This window comes from Salmo salar, chromosome 09 (genome assembly GCF_965601325.2).
Source record: "Salmo salar chromosome 09, fSalSal1, whole genome shotgun sequence".
Taxonomy (NCBI): Eukaryota; Metazoa; Chordata; class Actinopteri; order Salmoniformes; family Salmonidae; genus Salmo; species Salmo salar.
The window spans coordinates 115,648,159-115,673,009 of NC_138299.1; the positions used below are offsets into that span (position 1 = coordinate 115,648,159).

Genomic DNA, 24,851 nt, shown 5'->3' on the forward strand with positions numbered 1-24,851 from the left:
GCTGCAGACATCCGACCAGGCCCAGATCCCCGTGATTCGCTAGAAAAGGAAACGTAGGTTTCGTGGAAAGAGATCAGGATGCCTTGTGAGGATCAGGCGACGAGTGGCTAATCTTCCCTTGCCTTCCATTCTGCTAGCTAACGTTCAATCGCTGGAAAATAAATGGGACGAACTGAAAGCATGTATATCCTACCAACGGGACATTAAAAACTGTCATATCTTATGTTTCACCGAGTCGTGGCTGAACGATGACATTAAGAACATACAGCTGGTGGGTTATACACTCTATCGGCAGGACAGAACAGCAGCCTCTGGTAAGATACGGGGCGGGGGCCTATGTATATTTGTAAACAATAGCTGTTGCATGATATCTAAGGAAGTCTCAGGATTTTGCTCGCCTGAGGTAGAGTATTTCATGATAAGCTGTAGAACACACTATCTACCTAGAGAGTTTTCTTCTGTATTTTTCGTAGCTGTCTACATACCACCACAGACCAGAGGATTGCACTAAAACCATACTCAATGTGCTGTATTCAGCCATAAGCAAACAGGAAAATGCTCATCCAGAGGCGGCGTTCCTAGTGGCCGGGGACTTTAATGCAGGGAAACTTAAATCGGTTTTACCTACAGTCGTGGCCAAAAGTTTTGAGAATGACACAAATATTAATTTTCACAAAGTCTGCTGCCTCAGTTTGTATGATGTCAATTTGCATACACTCCAGAATGTTATGAAGAGTGATCAGATGAATTGCAATTGATTGCAAAGTCCCTCTTTGCCATGCAAATGAACTGAATCCCCAAACAACATTTCCACTTTATTTCAGCCCTGCCACAAAAGGACCAGCTGACATCATGTCAGTGATTCTCTCGTTAACACGGGTGTGAGTGTTGACGAGGACAAGGCTGGAGATCACTCTGTCATGCTGATTGAGTTCGAATAACAGACTGGAAGCTTCAAAAGGAGGGTGGTGCTTGGAATCATTGTTCTTCCTCTGTCAACCATGGTTACCTGCAAGGAAACACGTGCCGTCATCATTGCTTTGCACAAAAAGGGCTTCACAGGCAAGGATATTGCTGCCAGTAAGATTGCACCTAAATCAACCATTTATCGGATCATCAAGAACTTCAAGGAGAGCGGTTCAATTGTTGTGAAGAAGGCTTCAGGGCGCCCAAGAAAGTCCAGCAAGCGCCAGGACCGTCTCCTAAAGTTGATTCAGCTGTGGGATCGGGGCACCACCAGCACAGAGCTTGCTCAGGGATGGCAGCAGGCAGGTGTGAGTGCATCTGCACGCACTGTGAGGTGAAGACTTTTGGAGGATGGCCTGGTGTCAAGAAGGGCAGCAAAGAAGCCACTTCTCTCCAGGAAAAACATCAGGGACAGACTGATATTCTGCAAAAGGTACAGGTATTGGACTGCTGAGGACTGGGGTAAAGTCATTTTCTCTGATGAATCCCCTTTCCGATTGTTTGGGGCATCCGGAAAAAAGCTTGTCCGGAGAAGACAAGGTGAGCCCTACCATCAGTCCTGTGTCATGCCAACAGTAAAGCATCCTGAGGCCATTCATGTGTGGGGTTGCTTCTCAGCCAAGGGAATGGGCTCACTTACAATTTTGCCTAAGAACACAGCCATGAATAAAGAATGGTACCAACACATCCTCCGAGAGCAGCTTCTCCCAACCATCCAGAAACAGTTTGGTGACGAACAATGCCTTTTCCAGCATGATGGAGCACCTTGCCATAAGGCAAAAGTGATAACTAAGTGCCTCGGGGAACAAAACATCGATATTTTGGGTCCATGGCCAGGAAACTCCCCAGACCTTAATCCCACTGAGAACTTGTGGTCAATCCTCAAGAGGCGGGTGGACAAACAAAAACCCACAAATTCTGACAAACTCCAAGCATTGATTATGCAAGAATGGGCTGCCATCAGTCAGGATGTGGCCTAGAAGTTAATTGACAGCATGCCAGGGCGGATGTAGAGGTCTTGAAAAAGAAGGGTCAACACTGCAAATATTGACTCTTTGCATCAACTTCATGTAATTGTCAATAAAAACCTTTGACACTTATGAAATGCTTGTAATTATACTTCAGTATTCCATAGTAACATCTGACAAAAATATCGAAAGACACTGAGGCAGCAGACTTTGTGAAAATTTATATTTGTGTAATTCTCAAAACTTTTGGCCACGAATGTAATTTATATCAGCATGTTAAATGTGCAACCCGAGGTGAAAATAATTCTAGACCACATTTACTCCACACACAGAGATGCATACAAAGCTCTCCCTCACCCTTCATTTGGCAAATCTGACCATAACTCTTTCCTCCTGATTCCTGCTTACAAGCACAAATTAAAGCAGGAAGCACCAGTGACCCGGTCTATAAAAAAAGTGGTTAGATGAAGCAGATGCTAAACTACAGGACTGTTTTGCTAGCACAGACTGGAATATGTTCCGGGATTCTTCCGATGGCATTGAGGAGTACACCACATCAGTCACTGGCTTTATCAATAAGTGCATTGAGGACGTCGTCCGAACAGTGACTGTACCTACATACCCCAACCAGAAGCCATGGATTACAGGCAACATTCGCACTGAGCTAAAGGGTAGAGCTGCCGCTTTCAAGGAGTGGGACACTAACCTGGAAGCTTATAAGAAATCCCTCTATGCCCTCCAACGAACCATCAAACAGGCAAAGCATCAATACAGGACTAAAATCTAATCGTACTACACCGGCTCCAACACTCGTCGGATGTGGCAGAGCTTGCAAACTATTACAGACTACAAAGGGAAGCACAGCCAATGACACGAGCCTACCAGACAAGCTAAATAACTTCTATGCTCGCTTCGAGGCAAGTAACACTGAAACATGCATGAGAGCATCAGCTATTCCGGACAACTGTGTGATCACGCTCTCCGCAGCCGATGTGAGTAAGACCTTTAAACAGGTCAACATTCACAAGGCCGCTGGGCCAGATGGATTACCAGGATGTGTACTCTGAGCATGCGCTGACCAACTGGCACGTGTCTTCACTGACATGTTCAACCTCTCCCTGTCTGAGTCTGTAATGCCAACAAGTTTCAAGCAGACCACCATAGTCCCTGTGCCCAAGAACACAAAGGTAACCTGCCTAAATGACTACCGACCCGTAGCACTCACGTCTGTAGCCATGAAGTGCTTTGAAAGGCTGATCATGGCTCACGTCAACACCATTTCCCAGAAACCCTAGACCAGTGGTCACCAACCGGTTGATCACGATCGACTTGTCGATCTCCAAGGCTTTTCTAGTCGATTTCCGAACATTTCTGTAAACAACCCAACGATAAAGCCTTGTGTTACTATTTTTTTTTATTAGTCTTGGGCTGTTGGTGGTAGGTGCAATTCAGCTGCCCTGCTCCCCAGTTAGGCAAACTGTTGCCATTTCATGTATCTGAAGGTACAAACTCTGCTTTCCCGGTAGGCCTGGAGAGGAAATCAAGTGCACTATGCCACCGCCATTACTCAGATGACCGAGTCTGCAGTAACGTAGCAGGGATAAAAGAATGCTATGGCAAAATTGATACTGTGAGATTTCAAAACGTTTAAAACCATGACTCGAGAGAGACTGTCAACGAATACAGCAAAGAGCTGAGCTCATGTTTAAGTTCTTACTCATCACTGTCAACACTTTGTATTCAACACTTTTATAACCCATAAAATGTGCGTTCTTCCTATTTTCACTCAGCGCTACAACAAGCAGTGCAGCAGTAATGAATGAGTAGGAAAGTGTATCTACAGGCTTGCATTGTTATTATTAGTGACTTGGGCCTTTTTTAATATCAAGGAATATTTAACTTTCTCTGTTCATAGGAGAAACAACATGAATTTGTGCATGAGGCAGAAATAATGCGGTTCGAGTCGAGTTTCGCCATCAGCTGGAAGACGGTGTCCCTTTTTGGTCAGTGTCAGTGGAGGAAAGGGAGAGCGGAGGGATGTTGAGAGGCGGACACCTCAGTCTGCTGCTCTCTCCCTCCGCTGAGACTGACCATCAGATGCAGGCATCATCAGCCCAGGAAAATAAAAAGCGAATTATTTAAATGTATGCTCACTCAGCTGTGCCTCACAAGTAATACAACAATGGATCTATTACCGGTGTGATTATATAGCCTACCTCAAATTTTGAAATAATAAAAATAAATGTCCCAAACAACAATGCATTGGCAGGTAAATTCAAGCAAAGTCAGTTTGCGGTGATAATGTATTGGGCATATAGCTTACTGCACTAACCACATTGCTACAGTACTGTTTTTAATTGGCTATTGTTGCATAGGCTTACATTTTTTAAGCCATGTTAATAAAAAATTCAGAGCGGTACATCTCTGCATGCATTTTGACTCAGAAAGTGATCTTGACTCAGAAAAGGTTGGTGACCACTGCCCTAGAACCACTCCAATATGCATACCGCACCAACAGATCAATAGATGATGCAATCTCTATTGCACTCCACAATGCCCTTTCCCACCTGTACAAAAGGAACACCTATGTGAGAATGCTATTCATTGACTACAGCTCGGCGTTCAAAACCATAGTACATTCAAAGCTCATCACTAAGCTAAGCACCCTGGGACTAAACACCTCCCTCTGCAACTGGATCCTGGACTTCCTGACGGGCCGCCCCCAGGTGGTAAGGGTAGGTAACAACACATCTGCCACACTGATCCTCAACACGGGGGCCCCTCAGGGGTGCGTGCTCAGTCCCCTCCTCTACTCCCTGTTCACTCATGACTGCACGGCCAGGCACAACTCCAACACTATCATTAAGTTAGCTGATGACACAACAGTCGTAGCCTGATTACCGACAACGATGAGATAGCCTATAGGGAGAAGGTCAGAGAACTGACTGTGTGGTGCCAGGACAACAACCTCTCCCTCAACGTGAACAAGACAAAGGAGATGATTGTGGACTACAGGAAAAAGAGGACCAAGCACGCCCCATTCTCATCGACGGGGCTGTAGTGGAGCAGGTTGAGAGGTACAAGTTCCTTGGCATCCACATCACCAACAAACTATCATGGTCCAAGCACACCAAGACAGTTGTGAAGAGGGCACAACAAAACCTATTCCCCCTCAGGAGAGTGAAAAGATTTGGCATGGGTCCTCAGATCCTCAAAAGGTTTTACAGCTGCACCATCAAGAGCATCCTGACGGGTTGCATCACGGCCTGGTATGGCAACTGCTCGGCCTCCGACCGCAAGGCACTACAGAGGGTAGTGCGTACGGCCCAGTACATCACTGGGGCTAAGCTTCCTGCCATCCAGAACCTCTATACCAGGCGATGTCAAAGGAAGGCCCTAAAAATTGTTAAAGACTCCAGCCACCCTAGTCATAGACTGTTCTCTCTGCTACCACACAGCAAGCGGTAGCGGAACGCCAAGTCTAGGTCCAAGAGGCTTCTAAACAGCTGCTACCCCCAAGCCATAAGACTTCTGAACAGCTAATCAAATGGCTACCCAGCCTATTTGCATTGCCCCCCCCCCCCCCCCCCACGCTGCTGCTTCTCTCTGTTATTATCTATGCATAGTCACTTTAACCAACAATGCAGTTTTAAGAAAATCCCTAAAAAAGTAAGAGATAAGTATAACAAATCATTGAAGAGCAGCAGTAAATAACAATAGCTGGGCTGTATACAGGGGGTACTGGTACAGAGTCAATGTGTCAATTTGAGGGGGGCACCGGTGTAGAGGTAATGGAGGTAATTATGTACACGTAGGTCGAGTTATTAAGGGCTTGTAAGTAAGCATTTCACTGTATTTGGCGCATGTGACAAATAACATTTGATTTGATTTACAGAAGATAACCCTTTTAGGTAAAAGACCCCAAAGTCCATATTATGGCAAGAACAGCTCAAACAAGCAAAGAGAAACGACAGCCCATCATTACTTTAAGACAGTCAATGCGGGAAATGTCAAGAACTTTGAAAGTTTCTTCAAATGCATTCGCAAAAACCATCAAGCGCTATGATGAAACTGGCTCTCATGAGGACCGCCACAGGAATGGAAGACCCAGAGTTACCTCTGCTGCAGAGGATAAGTTCATTAGAGTTACCAGCCTCAGAAATTGCAGCCCAAATAAATGCTTCACAGGGTTCAAGTAACAGATACATCTCAACATCAACTGTTCAGAGGAGACTGCGTTAATCAGGCCTTCAAATAAACCACTACTAATGAACACCAATAAGAATAAGAGACTTATTTGGGCCAAGAAACACGAGCAATGGACATTAGACCGTTGGAAATCTGTCCTTTGGTCTGATGAGTCCAAATGTGAGATTTTTGGTTCCAACCGCCATGTCTATGTGAGATGCAGAGTAGGTGAACGAATGATCTCTGCATGTGTGTTTCCCACCGTGAAGCATGGAGGAGGAGGTGTGATGGTGCTTTGATGGTGACACTGTCTGTGATATATTTAGAATTCAAAGCACACTTAACCAGCATGGCTACCAGAGCATTCTGCAGCGATACGCCATCCCATCTGGTTTGCACTTAGTGGGACTATCATTTGTTTTTCCAACAGGACAATGACCCAACACACCTCTAGGCTGTGTACGGGCTATTTGACCAAGAAGGAGAGTGATGGAGTGCTGCATCAGATGACCTGGCCTCCACAATCACCCGACCTCAACCCAATTGAGATGGCTTGGGATGAGTTGGACCGCAGAGTGAAGGAAAAGCAGCCAACAAGTGCTCAGCATATGTGGGAACTTCTTCAAGACTGTTGGAATAGCATTCCAGGTGAAGCTGGTTGAGAGAATGCCAAGAATGTGCAATGCTGTCATCAAGGCAAAGGGTGGCTACTTTGAAGAATCTCACATATAAAATATATTTTGATTTGCTTAACACTTGTTTGGATACTACATGATTCCATATGTGTTATTTCATAGTTTTGATGTCTTCACTATTATTATACAATGTAGATAATAGTAAAAATAAAGAAAAACCCTTGAATGAGTAGGTGTGTCCAAATGTTTTACTGGTACTGTAAGTATGCATGCACGCTGCTCACCATAGCAGGGTAGAAAAGGATAAAGACTGCAGAGCCCAGTAAGGAGGTGGGCCCCAGTATAGCCAGGTTGTAGCCCATCCCCAGCACAGCAATAAGAGGCCCGCCTGCCAGCAGACTGCCCACAGCCGCCGCCTCAAACATCCGCTGGCCGTCGTTAGAACACATGTTGATCAACTGCAAGAGAGACAGCGATAGACACTTACATCAGTACAGAACTACACCGTCTCTCTTACTCTGCACGCACATTGTATTGCATTGCAAATCATGTATTTCGGAAACAATAGCAAACTGTTTTGCAATGCTAGTACTGTATTAAAGGTGGGTTTCTCGTTCAGACTAAAGATAAGCAACATCTGAAAAGGTTGAGCCTAAATGAGAGCTAGCATTATTGTGAGGCTAATCATTATCTCACCCCAGTCCCCCCACCCCATCTCCCCAGCCCAGTTCTCTTAAAGAAAAACATTTGCGTGAAGCCTCTGTCTGGTGGTCCCACCTGTCCCATGGATTTGTCTCGGATGCTGCGGAGCCGGAGGATCTTGTGGAAGGCCATGGTGAGGATGGCTCCCCGCAGGCGGGTGCCTGTGCGGTAGTTGAGGGCCCAGGTGAGCGCCAGTGACCAGGAGCGGACCAGCTCGGTGCACAGCAGCCCCACGACCAGCAGCAGGCCGTATGGCAGATCAGGCTCTGCCTGCTCTGTGTACTCCAACAGCCGCTTCACCACAAAGGCCTAGCAGGAGTGGAGAGGGCAGGGATGAGGGGGAAAGATGAGAGAGCACAGGACACGTGACTGACAGCAGCACCATGTCCAAGAGACATCTACACCAGTGCCATCATCATCATGGACATCTACTAATTCAAGAGTAGCTAAAGCCGTCATGCCATAAACTACCGATAATCATCTGAAGAGGGAAGTTGAACAGGCTCTACTGATTAGAGATAGAATACTTTTTCTTTAGTTTCAGCTCTCACCCTTTGCTAAGATTTTGTTAAGATCCTTTAAAAGAGAACAAGAGTAACAGTGAACAGAGAAACCCATTCCAACATGACATTTCCTACTGTTTGCATCATCAGGTAAACGGATCACTTGGGGTCACTTAGAAAAGTCCTTATTTTTGAAAGAAAAGCACATGTTTGTCCATTAAAATAACATCAAATTGATCAGAAATACAGTGTAAATGACTATTGTTGCTGGAAACAGCTTATTTTTTATGGAATATCTACATAGGCGTACAGAGGCCCATTATCAGCAACCATCACTCCTGTGTTCCAATGGCACGGTGTGTTAGCTAATCCAAGTTTATCATTTTAAAAAGGCTAATTGATCATTAGAAAACCCTTTTGCAATTATGTTAGCACAGCTGAAAACTGTTGTCCTGATTAAAGAAGCAATAAAACTGGCCTTCTTTAGACTAGTTGAGTATCTGGAGGGTCAGCATTTGTGGGTTCGATTACAGGCTCAAAATGGCCAGAAACAAATAACTTTCTTAAACTTGTCAGTCTATTCTTGTTCTGGGAAATGAAGGCTATTCCATGTGAGAAATTGCCAAGAAACTGAAGATCACGTACAACGCTGTGTACTACTCCCTTCACAGAACAGCACAAACTGTCTCTAAACAGAATAGAAAGAGAAGTGGGAGGCCCCGGTGCACAACTGAGCAATTTCTCGCATAGAATAGCTTTCATTTCTCAGAACAAGAATAGACTGACGAGTTTCAGAAGAAAGTGCGTTGTTTCTGGCCATTTTGAGACTGTAATCGAACCCATAGATGCTGATGCTCCAGAAACTCAATTAGTCTAAAGAAGGCCAATTGTATTGCTTTTTTAATCAGGACATAATTGCAAAAGGGTTTTCGAATGATCAACTTGGATTAGCTAACACAACGTGCCAGTGGAACACAGGAGTGATGGTTGCTGATAAAGGGCTTCTGTACGCCTATGTAGATATTCCTTTTTTTTTTTAAGTCTGCAGTTTCCAGCTACAATAGTCATTAACAAAATTAATGTCAACACTGTCTTTCTGATCAATTTGATGTTATTTTAATGGCCAAATTTCTAAGTGACCCCAAACTTTTGAACGGTAGTGTATGTCTAATAGGCCTGGAAGCAGATAATACAATTGAGAAAGATTGAGCAAAGTGAATAGAAAAAAAAAGTATGGATTCCACACACACATACTGACGATGTACCAACAATCAATTCTACATTCAAGTTAATCAGTCCACAACCAGGGAGTGTCAGCAAACCTAAATTGTTGATAAATGCATGTTTTATTTAAATAGGCAAATAGAAACCGTGAAACCATTTGTGTAAACTATTTTTCAAAATTGCACAAACAGCACACATGTAATTCAATCATAAACAGGTCAAAAAAAAAAAAAACAGCTGATCAGATCCAGCAGGAAAGAGTAGCATTTCACAGAGGCACAAGATCAGGTCAACAGAGTTTTGAAAGGTTTAGCCTCAGTCTTTTAGTTTGTTTTGTTTACGTTTCTAGTCCTCTTGGTTGAGATATGTGACATCTCATATTTAGTTGCGTTAGGTCATTGTCCAAAGATCCAAAGAGGGAGAAGAGGGTGGGCAATAATAAAAATAGAACCGAAGCCCCTCTGCCCTGCCCCACTGGCACTGATCCTACAGAAAGGGTGTTCCACCAGCGGGCCAGGTCAACCTGGCTTTTAGTGAGGGGGGATTATGAGGCCCCAAAAAGGTAGAGTCTGTAGATACAAGCCTAGTATTTTGTATCTCCCCTCTAGCCTGAACAGTCCAACAACACCTCGCATTTAGGGGGAAAACCAGGTCGATTGTCTGAGACACTAATATGAAAGTCTGACTGAGCATTTGGGTGGAAGTTTGTTTATAACAGCAGATTGTTATCAGTGTTAAATCAAGAAAAACAAAACAGCACTGAACATTGCATACAAACATAAAAATAAAAACAATGTTAACGACAGCATTTTACAGTGCTTTGTGGTAACCCATCAGTTATTTTTTTAAGATATTTTTTATATGAGAGAGAGAAAGAGAAAGAGAAAGAGAAAGAGAAAGAGAGAGAGAGAGAGACACATTTCAGAGAAAGAACTTTGATCCATCCCTGCATGAGAAACATGCCCTTACCTCTCCGGCTTTCTTCCCCCAGGGTCTCTGCCTGCTTCATTCTCTATTTCTCGCCGAGGGGTTTAAACGGACACCCTGTGGAATCTGAAGAACAGCCTCTGTCACACGCCACCTTGCATGGGGGGGAGCAGTGAGCACAAACACTTGTATGCCATGCCCTCACCCCGTCCCAAACTGCCCATCTATAATAATAATAATCTTCCCAGCTAACACATTTTGGTTAACGTTCTGGGAAAAAAGCATTAGATTGTGGGAAGGTTCCTGAACCAACATAATGTTCTCAGAACATTGTAGGCAAATTATTTTTCAAATTCCCAAAGGAGATCAACTAGGAAGCATTACAGGAACATTCTGTGCTAGCTTGGTTGCTTTAACCTGGGTGAGAGACACAGGTGTGTTGCTGTGCTGCTATACTAAGAGCAGATGACACAGTACTTGGGATGCAAAATTACTAAAACTTTCCCAAAGTCTCTGGGTTTTCCTGAAAATTCACAAAACCTGAAAATTGTGGAAAGGTTTCGGGAATTTTGCAACCCTTCACAGCACAGAGGTAGAGACGGCTCACTGTGGTCCCTGTGGAAGAGAGGAGGATGACAGAGGCTATCCTAGGAAAAATGGGACTGATTAACCCTAACACCTGGGTCGTGTTCATTAGGACACGCAACAGAAAACGCTTTGCATCGCATAACAAAAATGTGTCCAGGTAGTTCCTCCCTGTTTCAGTCCGTTTTTTTCCGTTTGGTGCCTAACGAACACAACCCTTCCCTCTAAAGCACCTGTTCTCACCTAGGAGGCCTACAAACACCTGAATAACATAAAGAACAGCTGTAGGATGGACAATTGCAACAGGTGTCATTTATCTAGTCACAGAGACCATCTAGGGGGCGACAGACAGGAGTATGGTTTCTGACTAGGTGTTGTTAACTAAAGAACGAGGATTCACAATTTCCATAACCCATAACATTGTAGTCTCCTCAAAAAAGCCAGACACAATGGATCCAAGATGACACCATTGAATCGAAAAGAAACCGATTTGAGTTGGACTGGTAAAACCCCCAAAACAACCCATTCCATAACCCTCCTGTAGTATCCAGTTCATTTGTTCAGAATGAGTGGTCAGTAAGGCATGTTTCAGACCACAGTGTAGCCCTTTACACTCGTACCCGTAAACGGGTTGAAAATGGCAGATTTGGGCACTGATAAGCACCTAAATTGGAACACAGCGGCTGTACAGTAACATGCTATAAATTGTTAGAGCTCAGGCTCTGCGCTACATAGCACTGTATCGGTTTTCACTGACAGCCATCCTGAACTTGACTAGAAGTTGCGCTCATCCCTCCTGCCTATTGGGCAACTTTGTTGTCTGAGGGGAAATGCTGTAAATGAAGAGGACTCGATGCATTTTGAAAGATGAGACATTAAGGATTATCATAAATACCACATTGATGTCATACAAGCAAGCCAAACACCTGCGAGTCCAAATGTGCACTTCACATTTCAATATCATAAAACTCATATTTAGTGTCAATGTTTTTGCTCCACAGTTAGATGACATGGCGTCATAGGCTCATTATGTTAAAGAATTCACTCCAGAATACTCACCTGAATGCACTCACGCACCCAAACCTCTTTCTATGCAAACCAAAATGACCATCTGTTTCTCTGAACTGCCTAGTGAAGCCTAGCACTAATATCATATTTTAGAACTTAGCTGGTCATGTTGGCAATAGAACACGCTTTCAAATAATTCCCACCTGAACTAGATCGACATTTATAAATGGGCCATTTTTGGATTGTGGAAACAACAGTAATTGTGTGATGGTAGAGATTCAGGGTTGTGTTCCAAACAAAACAAATACAATTGTGCTTGCTCTAGTTCCTCAGCGGCACAGCTAGGAAAACTAAAAAAGACTAGTTGAGTCATAAAAATGCATTGAAATTACCTAGGAACTGCACACTTTGGAAAGGTGTGTAGCCACTTTGAAACACCATTTAGACCCTTCACTCAAACCCTTGTCCTTTTTTTGTCTTATGTTGCACCTCCACCACATTTACCGTGAAATGTCTTATCATGTTACTGAATGAATCCAGAGTTTTTTCAGATTTCATTATAAACAAATGCGACGAAAAGTACAGTAAATGTAAAATGCACATAAAAATCAACAGTGTAATGTTTGGATTCAGTCTTGTGTCAAGTGAACGGTTGTGTCCTCAATTTAGGTCTAATCATTTTCCCATAATCTCCAAACTGTTTCCTTTCAATTGCTACCATGCTTATGCTTTTCATATTTCTTCTGTAAGAAACATTTCAATTTAGCCCTATCCATATAGGCCAATTCCCACGAGTGTAAAGGGTTAACAATGAGACAGAAGAATCTTAACACATGTAACACTCACCTGTAGGCCTCAGCCTTGATGGAGGGAAGGGGACAGAGGCAGGGGGAGAGAGCGCTACTGAAAGAAAGCCTCCACAGGGGAAGGATGAGATGACGTTACTTACTGGGCCACTGAAGCCGGCTAGCTGGGTGACCATGAGGCAGAGGATGGAGAGAAGAAGGCGCGTCCGACAGAACGCCCAGACTACACCGCACAGGGAGGCCTCGTCCCCTTTCACCCTGCGCTCCTCCTCCCACAGGCCGGCCAGCCTGCGCACACACAGGTGATCAAACCAAAGTCGACCAACAATCACTCACTCTATTCTCCCTCTACTAAGAGTCAAGACTGGAATTGTCGTGCCAGAGACAGGCACCACATATGGGTACAAATCCAGTCTCAGCCTTTTCTCTGTATTCCTCTGAAACTGTCCCCACTCTACATTCCTGTTATCACAGTCCATAAAACAATAAAACAAGTTTTCTTAAGGGGTAAAAACGACAACTGTTGAGAACTCCGACCCAAACCAAGACCAGTTAAAATGTTGACAAATAAGACAGAGGCCGAGACCCAGGGCAAGCGGGTTCTTGGCATCTTTCAATTACCTATCCTTGGAAGGGTGACCTTTGTGACCCCATATGTGCAGCAATCAGTACTGACCTGTGGCGGTTGACCTTGCAGCTTTCAAACTGGGACACGGCCCACACATCCTCCAGCTGTAGCTGGCCTTTGCGGTGGGCGTGAACGGCCAACGGGGTCAGCCAGTTGAAGGTCATGAAGGAGAAGAGGCCCGCATTGTCCACCGGGTGCTCGTGCCTGTGGGGGGAGTGGGGTGGAGTTGTGGGGGACAGATACAGTTAGAGGAACTTCTCATGTACAGCAAGAGGAGTCTCTCTCTCAAGATTTCCTCCTTAGTTATTCCTTGCCAACATGTTGCCAGAGAGCACCTACAGATAAAGTCGGAAGTTTACATACACCTTAGCCAAATACATTTAAACTCAGTTTTTCACAATTCTTCAAAATTCAGGTCAGTTAGTATCACCACTTTATTTGAAGAATGTGAAATGTCAGAATAATAGTAGAGAGAATGATTTATTTCAGCTTTTATTTCTTTCATCACATTCCCGGTGGGTCAGAAGTTTACATACTCAATTAGTATTTGGTAGCATTGCCTTTAAATTGTTTAACTTGGGTCAAACGTTACAGGTAGCCTTCCACAAGCTTCCTACAATAAGTTGGGTGAATTTTGGCCCATTCCTCTGGTGTAACTGAGTCAGGTTTGTAGGCCTCCTTGCTCGTTCCCCAGTTTGTGTGTTGTGGGTTTGTATAGGTATGTGTATTTCAGAAAATGGCTTCCTGGATTCCCCCAAGCAGCTGATTGGTCGGCCCGATGAACGATTGGAGCTGACCCCGCCCTCTCGTCAGATAAAGCTGTCTGCAATTACAAACTCCTCCAGCTGGATAAAAGCCAGTGTTCCTTTGTTAGGGGAGAGAGCTTCTTGGTATGTCCTGTTTTGGTTGTTGCTCCTGTGTTGGTTGTTGGTCTGTATGAATTTTTGTAAAGTATTTTGTAGCCGGTCCTGCTGACGTTTGTGTACGCCATAGGACGAGTTTTTGATAAGTGAAATTGTTCACTTTAAGTTTGTATTATTCTGTTTCATTTGTTCCCAGGAGGGGAAGTGAAAGGCACCTTGGGAGTGCTTAGGAAAGAGGCCTGCGGGTATACATATACCCTTAGTATGAACTATGTCTAAGCACAGTAGGAAAGACCTGGACGGACCATCCCCTGTATTTTAGTTAGTGTGCTATTTAGGTAAGTTGTGGGTAGGTAAGGTAGGAGAGGGGGCTCTGCACCTACAGTCACATACCTCTTTCACTCCATGGGCAGTTGCGTGTAGCAGGGTGTTGCATTCCCTCCAAGAGGCGTGCATTCTATGGGATTGAGGTCAGGGCTTTGTGATGGCCACTCCTATACCTTGACTTCGTTGTCCTTAAGCCATTTTTCCACAACTTTGGAAGTATGCTTGGGGTCATTGTCCATTTGGAAGACCCATTTGTGACCAAGCTTTAACTTGCTGACTGATGTCTTGATGTTGCTTCAAAATAATCCACAATTTTCCTTTCACATGATGCCATCTATTTTGTGAAGAGCACCCCCCCCCCCCCACAACATGATGCTGCCACACCCGTGCTTCACGGTTGGGATGGTGTTCTTCGGCTTACAAGCCTCCCCCCCTTTTTTCCTCCCAACATAACAATGGTCATTATGGCCAAACAGTTCTATTTTTGTTTCATCAGACCAGAGGACATTTCTTCAAAAAGTACGATCTTTGTCCCCATGTGCAGTTGCAAACTGTAGTCTGGCTTTTTTATGGCGGTTTTGGAGCAGTGGCTTCTTCCTTGCTGAGTGGCCTGACAGGTTATGATATAGGACTCATTTTACTGTGGATATAGATACTTTTGTACCCGTTTCCTACAGCATCTTCACAAGGTCCTTTGCTGTTCTGGGATTGATTTGAACTTTTCGCACCAAGTATGTTCATCTCTAGTAGACAGAACGCGTCTCCTTCCTGAGTGGTATGATGGCTGCGTGGTCCCATGGTGTTTATAATTGCGTACTATTGTTTGTACAGATGAACGTGGTACCTTCAGGCGTTTGGAAAATGCCCCCAAGGATGAACCAGACTTGTGGAGGTCTACAATATTTTTCTGAGGTGTTGGTTGATTTATTTAGATTTTCCCATGATGTCACGCAAAGAGGCACTGAGTTTGAAGGTAGGTCTTAAAATACATCCACAGGTACACCTCCAATTGACTCAAATTGTGTCAATTAGCATAACAGAAGCTTCTAAAGCCATGACATTTTCTGGAATTTTCCAAGCTGTTTAAAGGCACGGTCAACTTAGTGTATGTGAACTTCTGACCCACTGGAATTGTGATACAGTGAAATAATCTGTCTGTAAACAATTGTTGGAAAAATGACAAAGTAGATGTCCTAACCGACTTGACAAAACTATAGTTTGTTAACAAGAAATTTGTGGAGTGGTTGAAACACTTAGGTTGGAGTCATTAAAACTAGGTTATGTAAACTTCTGACTTCAACTGTATATCTAGGACCTAGTCTTTCCTGACCACTTGGCCTCACAAGGAAAAACTCTAGGTACTACCAATATGCACCTGTAACAGTGTCCGGTGGTGGTGCTGCTTGCTTACTTGCTGGTGGAGCGAATAGGTTTGAGGACGCCGACACTGTGTTGGTATTTGCTCCGCACTGCTTCCTCCTCCAGCTCTTTCATGTAGGGAGCACCACCGTCCAGGGACAAACCACCCTCTGCCCTTGCCGCCGTTTCCAGTGCATCCTGGGATTGATGGAGATTAATGTATAGTCAATAAGAGCAGATACATTTTAAACAATGACGTATTGGATGCATTGGAAGCATTTAGCTTGTGGCGGACGTCACAGTGCGGACGTTAGAGGTAGCCGTACCACCTACTACAGCTCACCCCGAGACTAGACCCTGGGACCTTGTCCTAACAAACCCACGTGACTACCCTCCTAAAACGTACTTAGCCAGTCACGCCACCAAAAAGGATTTAAATTGGAAACAAGTGGATACATCTCAGGTTCTGGAGTGTGTTTATAAATCCCCATCCGTTACACTTACACTCATTTTTGTAGTATCTGCCCCTACAAGTTTGATGACAGTACATTTGAGAAGTTCACTCAGACATGACTCGAGAGGAAGATACTTGTTGCCAGTCATCAAGTATTAGGTAATCATCTGGCCGCCTCATTGCTCCGAGTGCCAGAGGGCAAAGAAAGCAGAACCTTGTAGTATACATCCCAAATGGCACCCTAATCCCTACATAGGGCAATGGTAAAAAGTAGTGCACTATGAGCCCTCGTCAAAAGTTGAATGTGCCGACAACAAAATCACACAAATAATCAATGGAAATCCAATTTATAAACCCATGGAGGTCTGGATTTGGAGTCACACTCAAAATTAAAGTGGAAAACCACACTACAGGCTGATCCAACTTTGATGTAATGTCCTTAAAACAAGTCAAAATGAGGCTCAGTAGTATGTGTGGCCTCCACGTGCCTGTATGACCTCCCTACAACGCCTGGGCATGCTCCTGATGAGGTGGCGGATGGTCTCCTGAGGGATCTCCTCCCAGACCTGGACTAAAGCATCCGCCAACTCCTGGACAGTCTGTGGTGCAACGTGGCGTTGGTGGATGGAGTGAGACATGATGTCCCAGATGTGCTCAATTGGATTCAGGTCTGGGGAACGGGCGGGCCAGTCCATAGCATCAATGCCTTCCTCTTGCAGGAACTGCTGACACACTCCAGCCACATGAGGTCTAGCATTGTCTTGCATTAGGAGGAACCCAGGGCCAACCGCACCAGCATATGGTCTCATCTCGGTACCTAATGGCAGTCAGGCTACCTCTGGCGAGCACATGGAGGGCTGTGCGGCCCCCCAAAGAAATGCCACCCCACACCATGACTGACCCACCGCCAAACCGGTCATGCTGGAGGATGTTGCAGGCAGCAGAATGTTCTCCACGGCGTCTCCAGACTCTGTCACGTCTGTCACATGTGCTCAGTGTGAACCTGCTTTCATCTGTGAAGAGCACAGGGCGCCAGTGGCGAATTTGCCAATCTTGGTGTTCTCTGGCAAATGCCAAACGTCCTGCACGGTGTTGAGCTGTAAGCACAACCCCCACCTGTGGACGTCGGGCCTTCATACCACTCTCATGGAGCCTGTTTCTGACCGTTTGAGCAGACACATGCACATTTGTGGCCTGCTGGAGGTCATTTTGCAGGGCTCTGGCAGTGCTTCTCCTGCTCCTCCTTGCACAAAGGCGGAGGTAGCGGTCCTGCTGCTGGGTTGTTGCCCTCCTACGGCCTCCTCCACGTCTCCTGATGTACTGGCCTGTCTCCTGGTAGCGCCTCCATGCTCTGGACACTACGCTGACAGACACAGCAAACCTTCTTGCCACAGCTCGCATTGATGTGCCATCCTGGATGAGCTGCACTACCTGAGCCACTTGTGTGGGTTGTAGACTCCGTCTCATGCTACCACTAGAGTGAAAGCACCGCCAGCATTCAAAAGTGACCAAAACATCAGCCAGGAAGCATAGGAACTGAGAAGTGGTCTGTGGTCACCACCTGCAGAACCACTCCTTTATTGGGGGTGTCTTGCTAATTGCCTATAATTTCCACCTGTTGTCTATTCCATTTGCACAACAGCATGTGAAATTTATTGTCAATCAGTGTTGCTTCCTAAGTGGACAGTTTGATTTCACAGAAGTGTGATTGACTTGGAGTTACATTGTGTTGTTTAAGTGTTCCCTTTATATACCATGGAATTGTTGAATACTCGTTTCTGATTTGCTTGAAGGGCATTCTAAAGCGTGTTATTTCTCTTTTACGCACAGTGTATTTGCACAGTATTCAATGGCTGTAGTTCCATCTTAGATGTTTTATGTTAGAGCTAATTTGGAAAGCAAAAGTTGAATTGAAAACAGGGCATTGTTGAATTTGATTTTCATAATAGCAAGCTAGAACTGATGGTTTGTTTAGCAAGGCAACTGCTGTCACCATCTAGTAAACTTGCTAGCCACTAAAGTGGATGAACACATTTCTAGATCCCAAATAGCACTTCCTGTTTCCGGTCACAACTTGCAGACTTGTTTACATGCTGCTGTGTGTTTTGTTGCCGATCTTACTTTGCTACCTGACTACCTCACGGTTTTTACTTTTTCATTACCGTATATTTTTTGTTTTTCCCTCACTCAACTTTTTTCATTCAACTTTTTCACCCCGGAGGTTTTATCTGGACATGGTTCGTCAGGACTTCAAACAGCCGACGCTAAGTAACATTAACATGATGCCTTCTAATTGCAGTCGTTGTACTTATAATATACAGGAGAACGATCGCCTTACGGCAAGGATAGCTGTGCTGCAAGCCCAGCTTCAGACGCAATCATTAGGCAAGGGTAATTTCAGTGTAGGAAAGGATGAAACAGCGTCTGTGCCACTAGTAAGTACAGATAGTAACGTTAGTATAAACCCCCTCGCACGGTCCCCGCAGCCGGACAACTTTCTCATGGCTTCTGGAGGGAAATGCTGTAGGAATGCTCAACTGGTGTCGCTTATTCAGCCGACAGAAACTTTCAACCGGTTCTCCCCATTAAGCGAGTCGGAGTCGAAACTTCTCTGGTCTCTACTCCTCCCGTTGTGGGGTCTGAGACGCCGAAAGCTCCCACCATTAGCTCTGACAAATTGAAAACCCTCGTCATTGGCGACTCCATTACCCGCAGTATTAGACTTAAAACGAATCATCCAGCGATCATACACTGTTTACCAGGGGGCAGGGCTACCGACGTTAAGGCTAATCTAAAGACGGTGCTGGCTAAAGCTAAAACTGGCGAGTGTAGAGAGTATAGAGATATTGTTATCCACGTCAGCACCAACGATGTTAGGATGAAACAGTCAGAGGTCACCAAGCGCAACATAGCTTCAGCGTGAAAGATGTGTCGGCATTGATTAATTGTCTCTGGCCCCCTCCCAGTTAGGGGGAGTGATGAGCTCTACAGCAGAGTCTCACAACTCAATCGCTGGTTGAAAACTGTGTTCTGCCCCTCCCAAAAGATAGAATTTGTAGATAATTGGCCCTCTTTCTGGGACTCACCCACAAACAGGACCAAGCCTGGCCTGTTGAGGAGTGACGGACTCCATCCTAGCTGGACGGGTGCTCTCATCTTATCTACGAACATAGACAGGGCTCTAACTCCTCTAGCTCCACAATGAAATACGGTGCAGGCCAGGCAGCAGGCTGTTAGCCAGCCTGCTAGTTTAGTGGAGTCTGCCACTAGCACAGTCAGCGTAGTCAGCTCAGCTTTCCCCATTGAGACCGTGTCTGTGCCTCGATCTAGGTTGGGCAAAATTAAAGATGGCGGTGTTCGCTTTAGCAATCTCACTAGTATAAAGACCTCCATTCCTGCCATTATTGAAAGAGATTGTGATACCTCACATCTCAAAATTGGGTTACTTAATGTTAGATCCCTCACTTCCAAGGCAGTTATAGTCAATGAACTAATCACTGATCATAATCTTGATGTGATTGGCCTGACTGAAACATGGCTTAAGCCTGATGAATTTACTGTGTTAAATGAGGCCTCACCCCCTGGTTATACTAGTGACCATACCCCCCGTGCATCCGGCAAAGGCAGAGGTGTTGCTAACATTTACGATAGCAAATTTCAATTTACAAAAAAAAAAAAACAATGACGTTTTCGTCTTTTGAGCTTCTAGTCATGAAATCTATGCAGCCTACTCAATCACTTTTTATAGCTACTGTTTACAGGCCTCCTGGGCCATATGCAGCGTTCCTCACTGAGTTCCCTGAATTCCTATCGGATCTTGTAGTCATAGCAGATAATATTCAAATTTTTGGTGACTTTAACCTTTTCGGGCTAGTGGGGGGGTATTTGCACGGCCGGATAAAAAACGTACCCGATTTAATCTGGTTACTACTCCTGCCCAGTAACTAGAATATGCATATCATTATTGGCTTTGGATAGAAAACACCCTAAAGTTTCTAAAACTGTTTGAATGGTGTCTGTGAGTATAACAGAACTCATTTGGCAGGCCAAAACCTGAGAAGATTCCTTACAGGAAGTGGCCTGTCTGACCATTTCTTGCCCTCCTTGATCATCTCTAACAAATACAGGGGATCTCTGCCATGACGTGACACTTCCTTCGGCTCCCATGGGCTCTCAGAAGGCGGGAAAAAGCTGAACGATGTAATTCCGTCCCCAGGCTGAAACACATTAGCGCGTTTGGCAAGTGCTCTATCAGAGGGCCATTAGACTGAGGCTCGTGCATGAGGGGATAGCATGCTTTTACTTTCACTCTCTTTGTAATAAAAAATGATTTCCCGGTCGGAATATTATCGCTTTTTTACGAGAAAAATGGCATAAAAATTTATTTTAAACAGCGGTTGACATGCTTCGAAGTACGGTAATGGAATATTTAGAATTTTTTTGTCACGAAATGTGCCATGCTCGTCACCCTTATTTACCCTTTCGGATAGTGTCTTGAACGCACAAACAAAACGCCGCTATTTGGATATAACAATGGATTATTTGGGACCAAACCAACATTTGTTATTGAAGTAGAAGTCCTGGGAGTGCATTCTGACGAAGACAGCAAAGGTAATAACATTTTTCTTATAGTAAATCTGACTTTGGTGAATGCTAAACTTGCTGGGTGTCTAAATAGCTAGCCCTGTGATGCCGGGCTATCTACTGAGAATACTGCAAAATGTGCTTTCACCGAAAAGCTATTTTAAAAATCAGACATAGCGAGTGCATAGAGGAGTTCTGTATCTATAATTCATAAAATAATTTATGTTTTTTGTGAACGTTTATCGTGAGTAATTTAGTCAATTCACCGGCAGTGTTCGGTGGGAATGCTAGTCACATGCTAGTCACATGCTAATGTAAAAAGCTGGTTTTTGATATAAATATGAACTTGATTGAACAAAACATGCATGTATTGTATAACATAATGTCCTAGGGTTGTCATCTGATGAAGATCATCAAAGGTTAGTGCTGCATTTAGCTGTGGTTTGGGTTTATGTGACATTATATGCTAGCTTGAAAAATGGGTGTCTGATTATTTCTGGCTGGGTACTCTGCTGACATAATCTAATGTTTTGCTTTCGTTGTAAAGCCTTTTTGAAATCGGACAGTGTGGTTAGATTAACGAGAGTCTTGTCTTTAAAATGGTGTAAAATAGTCATATGTTTGAGAAATTGAAGTAATAGCATTTCTAAGGTATTTGAATAACGCGCCACGGGATTACACTGGCTGTTGAGTAGGTGGGACGCAAGCGTCCCACCTAGCCCAGAGAGGTTAACATTCACATGGAAAAGTCCACAGACCCACTCCAAAAGGCTTTGGAGCCATCATCGACTCAGTGGGTTTTGTCCAACATGTCTCTGGACCTACTCACTGCCACAGTCATACTCTGGACCTAGTTTTGTCCCATGGAATAAATGTTGTGGATCTTAATGTTTTTCCTCATAATCCTGGATTATCGGACCACCATTTTATTGCGTTTGCAACAAATAATCTGCTCAGACCCCAACCAAGGAGCATTAAAAGTCGTGCTATAAATTCTCAGACAACCCAAAGATTCCTTGATGCCCTTCCAGACTCCCTCTGCCTACCCAAGGACATCAGAGGACAAAAATCAGTTAACCACCTAACCGAGGAACTCAATTTAACCTTGCGCAATACCCTAGATGCAGTTGCACCCCTAAAAACATCTGTCATAAGAAACTAGCTCCCTGGTATACAGAAAATACACGAGCTCTGAAGCAAGCTTCCAGAAAATTGGAACGGAAATTGCGCCACACCAAACTGGAAGTCTTCCGACTAGCTTGGAAAGACAGTACCGTGCAGTATCGAAGAGCCCTCACTGCTGCTCGATCATCCTATTTTTCCAACTTAATTGAGGAAAATAAGAACAATCCGAAATTTCTTTTTGATACTGTCGCAAAGCTAACTGAAAAGCAGCATTCGCAAATGGAGGATGGCTTTCACTTCAGCAGTAATACATTTATGAACTTCTTTGAGGAAATATCCTGATCATTAGAAAGCAAATTACGGACTCCTCTTTAAATCTGCGTATTCCTCCAAAGCTCCATTGTCCTGAGTCTGCACAACTCTGCCAGGACCTAGGATTAAGGGAGACACTAAAGTGTTTTAGTACTATATCTCTTGACACAATGATGAAAATAATCATGGCCTCTAAACCCTCAAGCTGCATACTGGACCCTATTCCAACTAAACTACTGAAAGAGCTGCTTCCTGTGCTTGGCCCTCCTATGTTGAACATAATAAATGGCTCTCTATCCACCGGATGTGTACCAAGCTCACTAAAAGTGGCAGTAATAAAGCCTCTCTTGAAAAAGCCGAATCTTGACCCAGAAATTATAAAAAACTATCGGCCTATATCGAATCTTCAATTCCTCTCAAAAAATTTAGAAAAAGCTGTTGCGCAGTAACTCACTGCCTTCCTGAAGACAAACAATGTATACGAAACGCTTCAGTCTGGTTTTAGACCCCATCATAGCACTGAGACTGCACTTGTGAAGGTGGTAAACTACCTTTTAATGACGTCAGACCGAGGCTCTGCATCTGTCCTCGTGCTCCTAGATCTTAGTGCTGCTTTTGATACCATCGATCACCACATTCTTTTGGAGAGATTGGAAAGCCAAATTGGTCTACACGGACAAGTTCTGGCCTGGTTTAGATCTTGTCTGTCGGAAAGATATCAGTTTGTCTCTGTGAATGGTTTGTCCTCTGACAAATCAATTGTAAATTTCGGTGTTCCTCAAGGTTCCGTTTTAGGACCACTATTGTTTTCACTATATATTTTACCTCTTGGGGATGTCATTCGAAAACATAATGTTAAATTTCACTGCTATGTGGACGACACACAGCTGTACATTTCAATGAAACATGGTGAAGCCCCAAAATTGCCCTCGCTAGAAGCCTGTGTTTCAGACATAAAGAAGTGGATGGCTGCAAACTTTCTACTTTTAAACTTGGACAAAACAGAGATGCTTGTTCTAGGTCCCAAGAAACAAAGAGATCTTCTGTTGAATCTGACAATTAATCTGGATGGTTGTACAGTCGTCTCAAATAAAACTGTGAAGGACCTCGGCGTTACTCTGGACCCTGATCTCTCTTTTGAAGAACATATCAAGACTGTTTCAAGGACAGCTTTTTTTCCATCTACGTAACATTGCAAAAATCAGAAACTTTCTGTCCAAAAATTATGCAGAAAAATTAATCCATGCTTTTGTTACTTCTAGGCTGGACTACTGCAATGCTCTACTTTCCGGCTACCCGGATAAAGCACTAAACAAACTTCAGTTAGTGCTAAATACGGCTGCTAGAATCCTGACTAGAACCAAAAAAATTGATCATATTACTCCAGTGCTAGCCTCCCTACACTTGCTTCCTGTTAAGGCAAGGGCTGATTTCAAGGTTTTACTGTTAACCTACAAAGCATTACATGGGCTTGCTCCTACCCATCTTTCCGATTTGGTCCTGCCGTACATACCTACACGTACGCTACGGTCACAAGACGCAGGCCTCCTAATTGTCCCTAGAATTTCTAAGCAAACGGCTGGAGGTAGGGCTTTCTCCTATAGAGCTCCATTTTTATGGAATGGTCTGCCTACCCATGTGAGAGACGCAGACTCAGTCTCAACCTTTAAGTCTTTACTGAAGACTTATCTCTTCAGTAGGTCCTATGATTAAGTATAGTCTGGCCCAGGAGTGTGAAGGTGAACGGAAAGGCTGGAGCAACGAACCGCCTTTGCTGTCTCTGCCTTACAGGGGCTGAGTCACTGGCTTACTGGTGTTCTTCCATGCCGTCCATGGGAGGGGTGCATCACTTGAGTGGGTTGAGTCACTGACGTGGTCTTCCTGTCTGGGTTGGCGCCCCCCCTTGGGTTGTGCCGTGGCAGAGATCTTTGTGGGCTATACTCGGCCTTGTCTTAGGACGGTAAGTTGGTGGTTGGAGACATCCCTCTAGTGGTGTGGGGGCTGTGCTTTGGCAAAGTGGGTGGGGTTATATCCTGCCTGTTTGGCCCTGTCCGGGGTATCATCGGATGGGGCCACAGTGTCTTCTGATCCCTCCCGTCTCAGCCTCCAGTATTTATGCTGCAGTAGTTTGTGTCGGGGGGCTAGGGTCAGTCTGTTACATCTGGAGTATTTCTCTTGTCTTATCCGGTGTCCTGTGTGAATTTAAATATGCTCTCTCTAATTCTCTCTTTCTTTCTTTCTCTCGGAGGACCTGAGCCCTAGGACCATGCCTCAGGACTACCTGGCATGATGACTCCTTGCTGTCCCCAGTCCACCTGGCCGTGCTGCTGCTCCAGTTTCAACTGTTCTGCCTGCGGCTATGGAACCCTGACCTGTTAACCGGACGTGCTTGTTGCACCCTCGACAACTACTATGATTATTATTATTTGACCATGCTGGTCATTTATGAACATTTTAACATCTTGACCATGTTCTGTTATAATATCCACCCGACACAGCCAGAAGAGGACTGGCCACCCCTTATAGCCTGGTTCCTCTCTAGGTTTCTTCCTAGGTTTTGGCCTTTCTAGGGAGTTTTTCCTAGGGAGTTTTTCCTAGCCACCGTGCTTCTTTCACATGCATTGCTTGCTGTTGGGGGTTTTAGGCTGGGTTTCTGTACAGCACTTTGAGATATCAGCTGATGTACG

General features: G+C 44.5%; 1 protein-coding gene across 1 annotated transcript in view; it reads right to left on the bottom strand.

Annotated features, from left to right (window-relative positions):
- Window positions 1-24,851, bottom strand: part of LOC106612343 (ATP-binding cassette sub-family C member 5) — a 92,507-nt gene that overhangs the window by 44,046 nt on the left and 23,610 nt on the right. The window contains exons 3-7 of the mRNA XM_014213393.3: window positions 15,742-15,887; window positions 13,189-13,344; window positions 12,656-12,800; window positions 7,535-7,768; window positions 7,042-7,215 (exon numbers count right to left, since the gene is read on the bottom strand). Of these exons, the coding sequence (XP_014068868.1) occupies window positions 7,042-7,215; window positions 7,535-7,768; window positions 12,656-12,800; window positions 13,189-13,344; window positions 15,742-15,887 (855 nt within the window). The remainder of the gene's footprint in view (window positions 1-7,041; window positions 7,216-7,534; window positions 7,769-12,655; window positions 12,801-13,188; window positions 13,345-15,741; window positions 15,888-24,851) is intronic.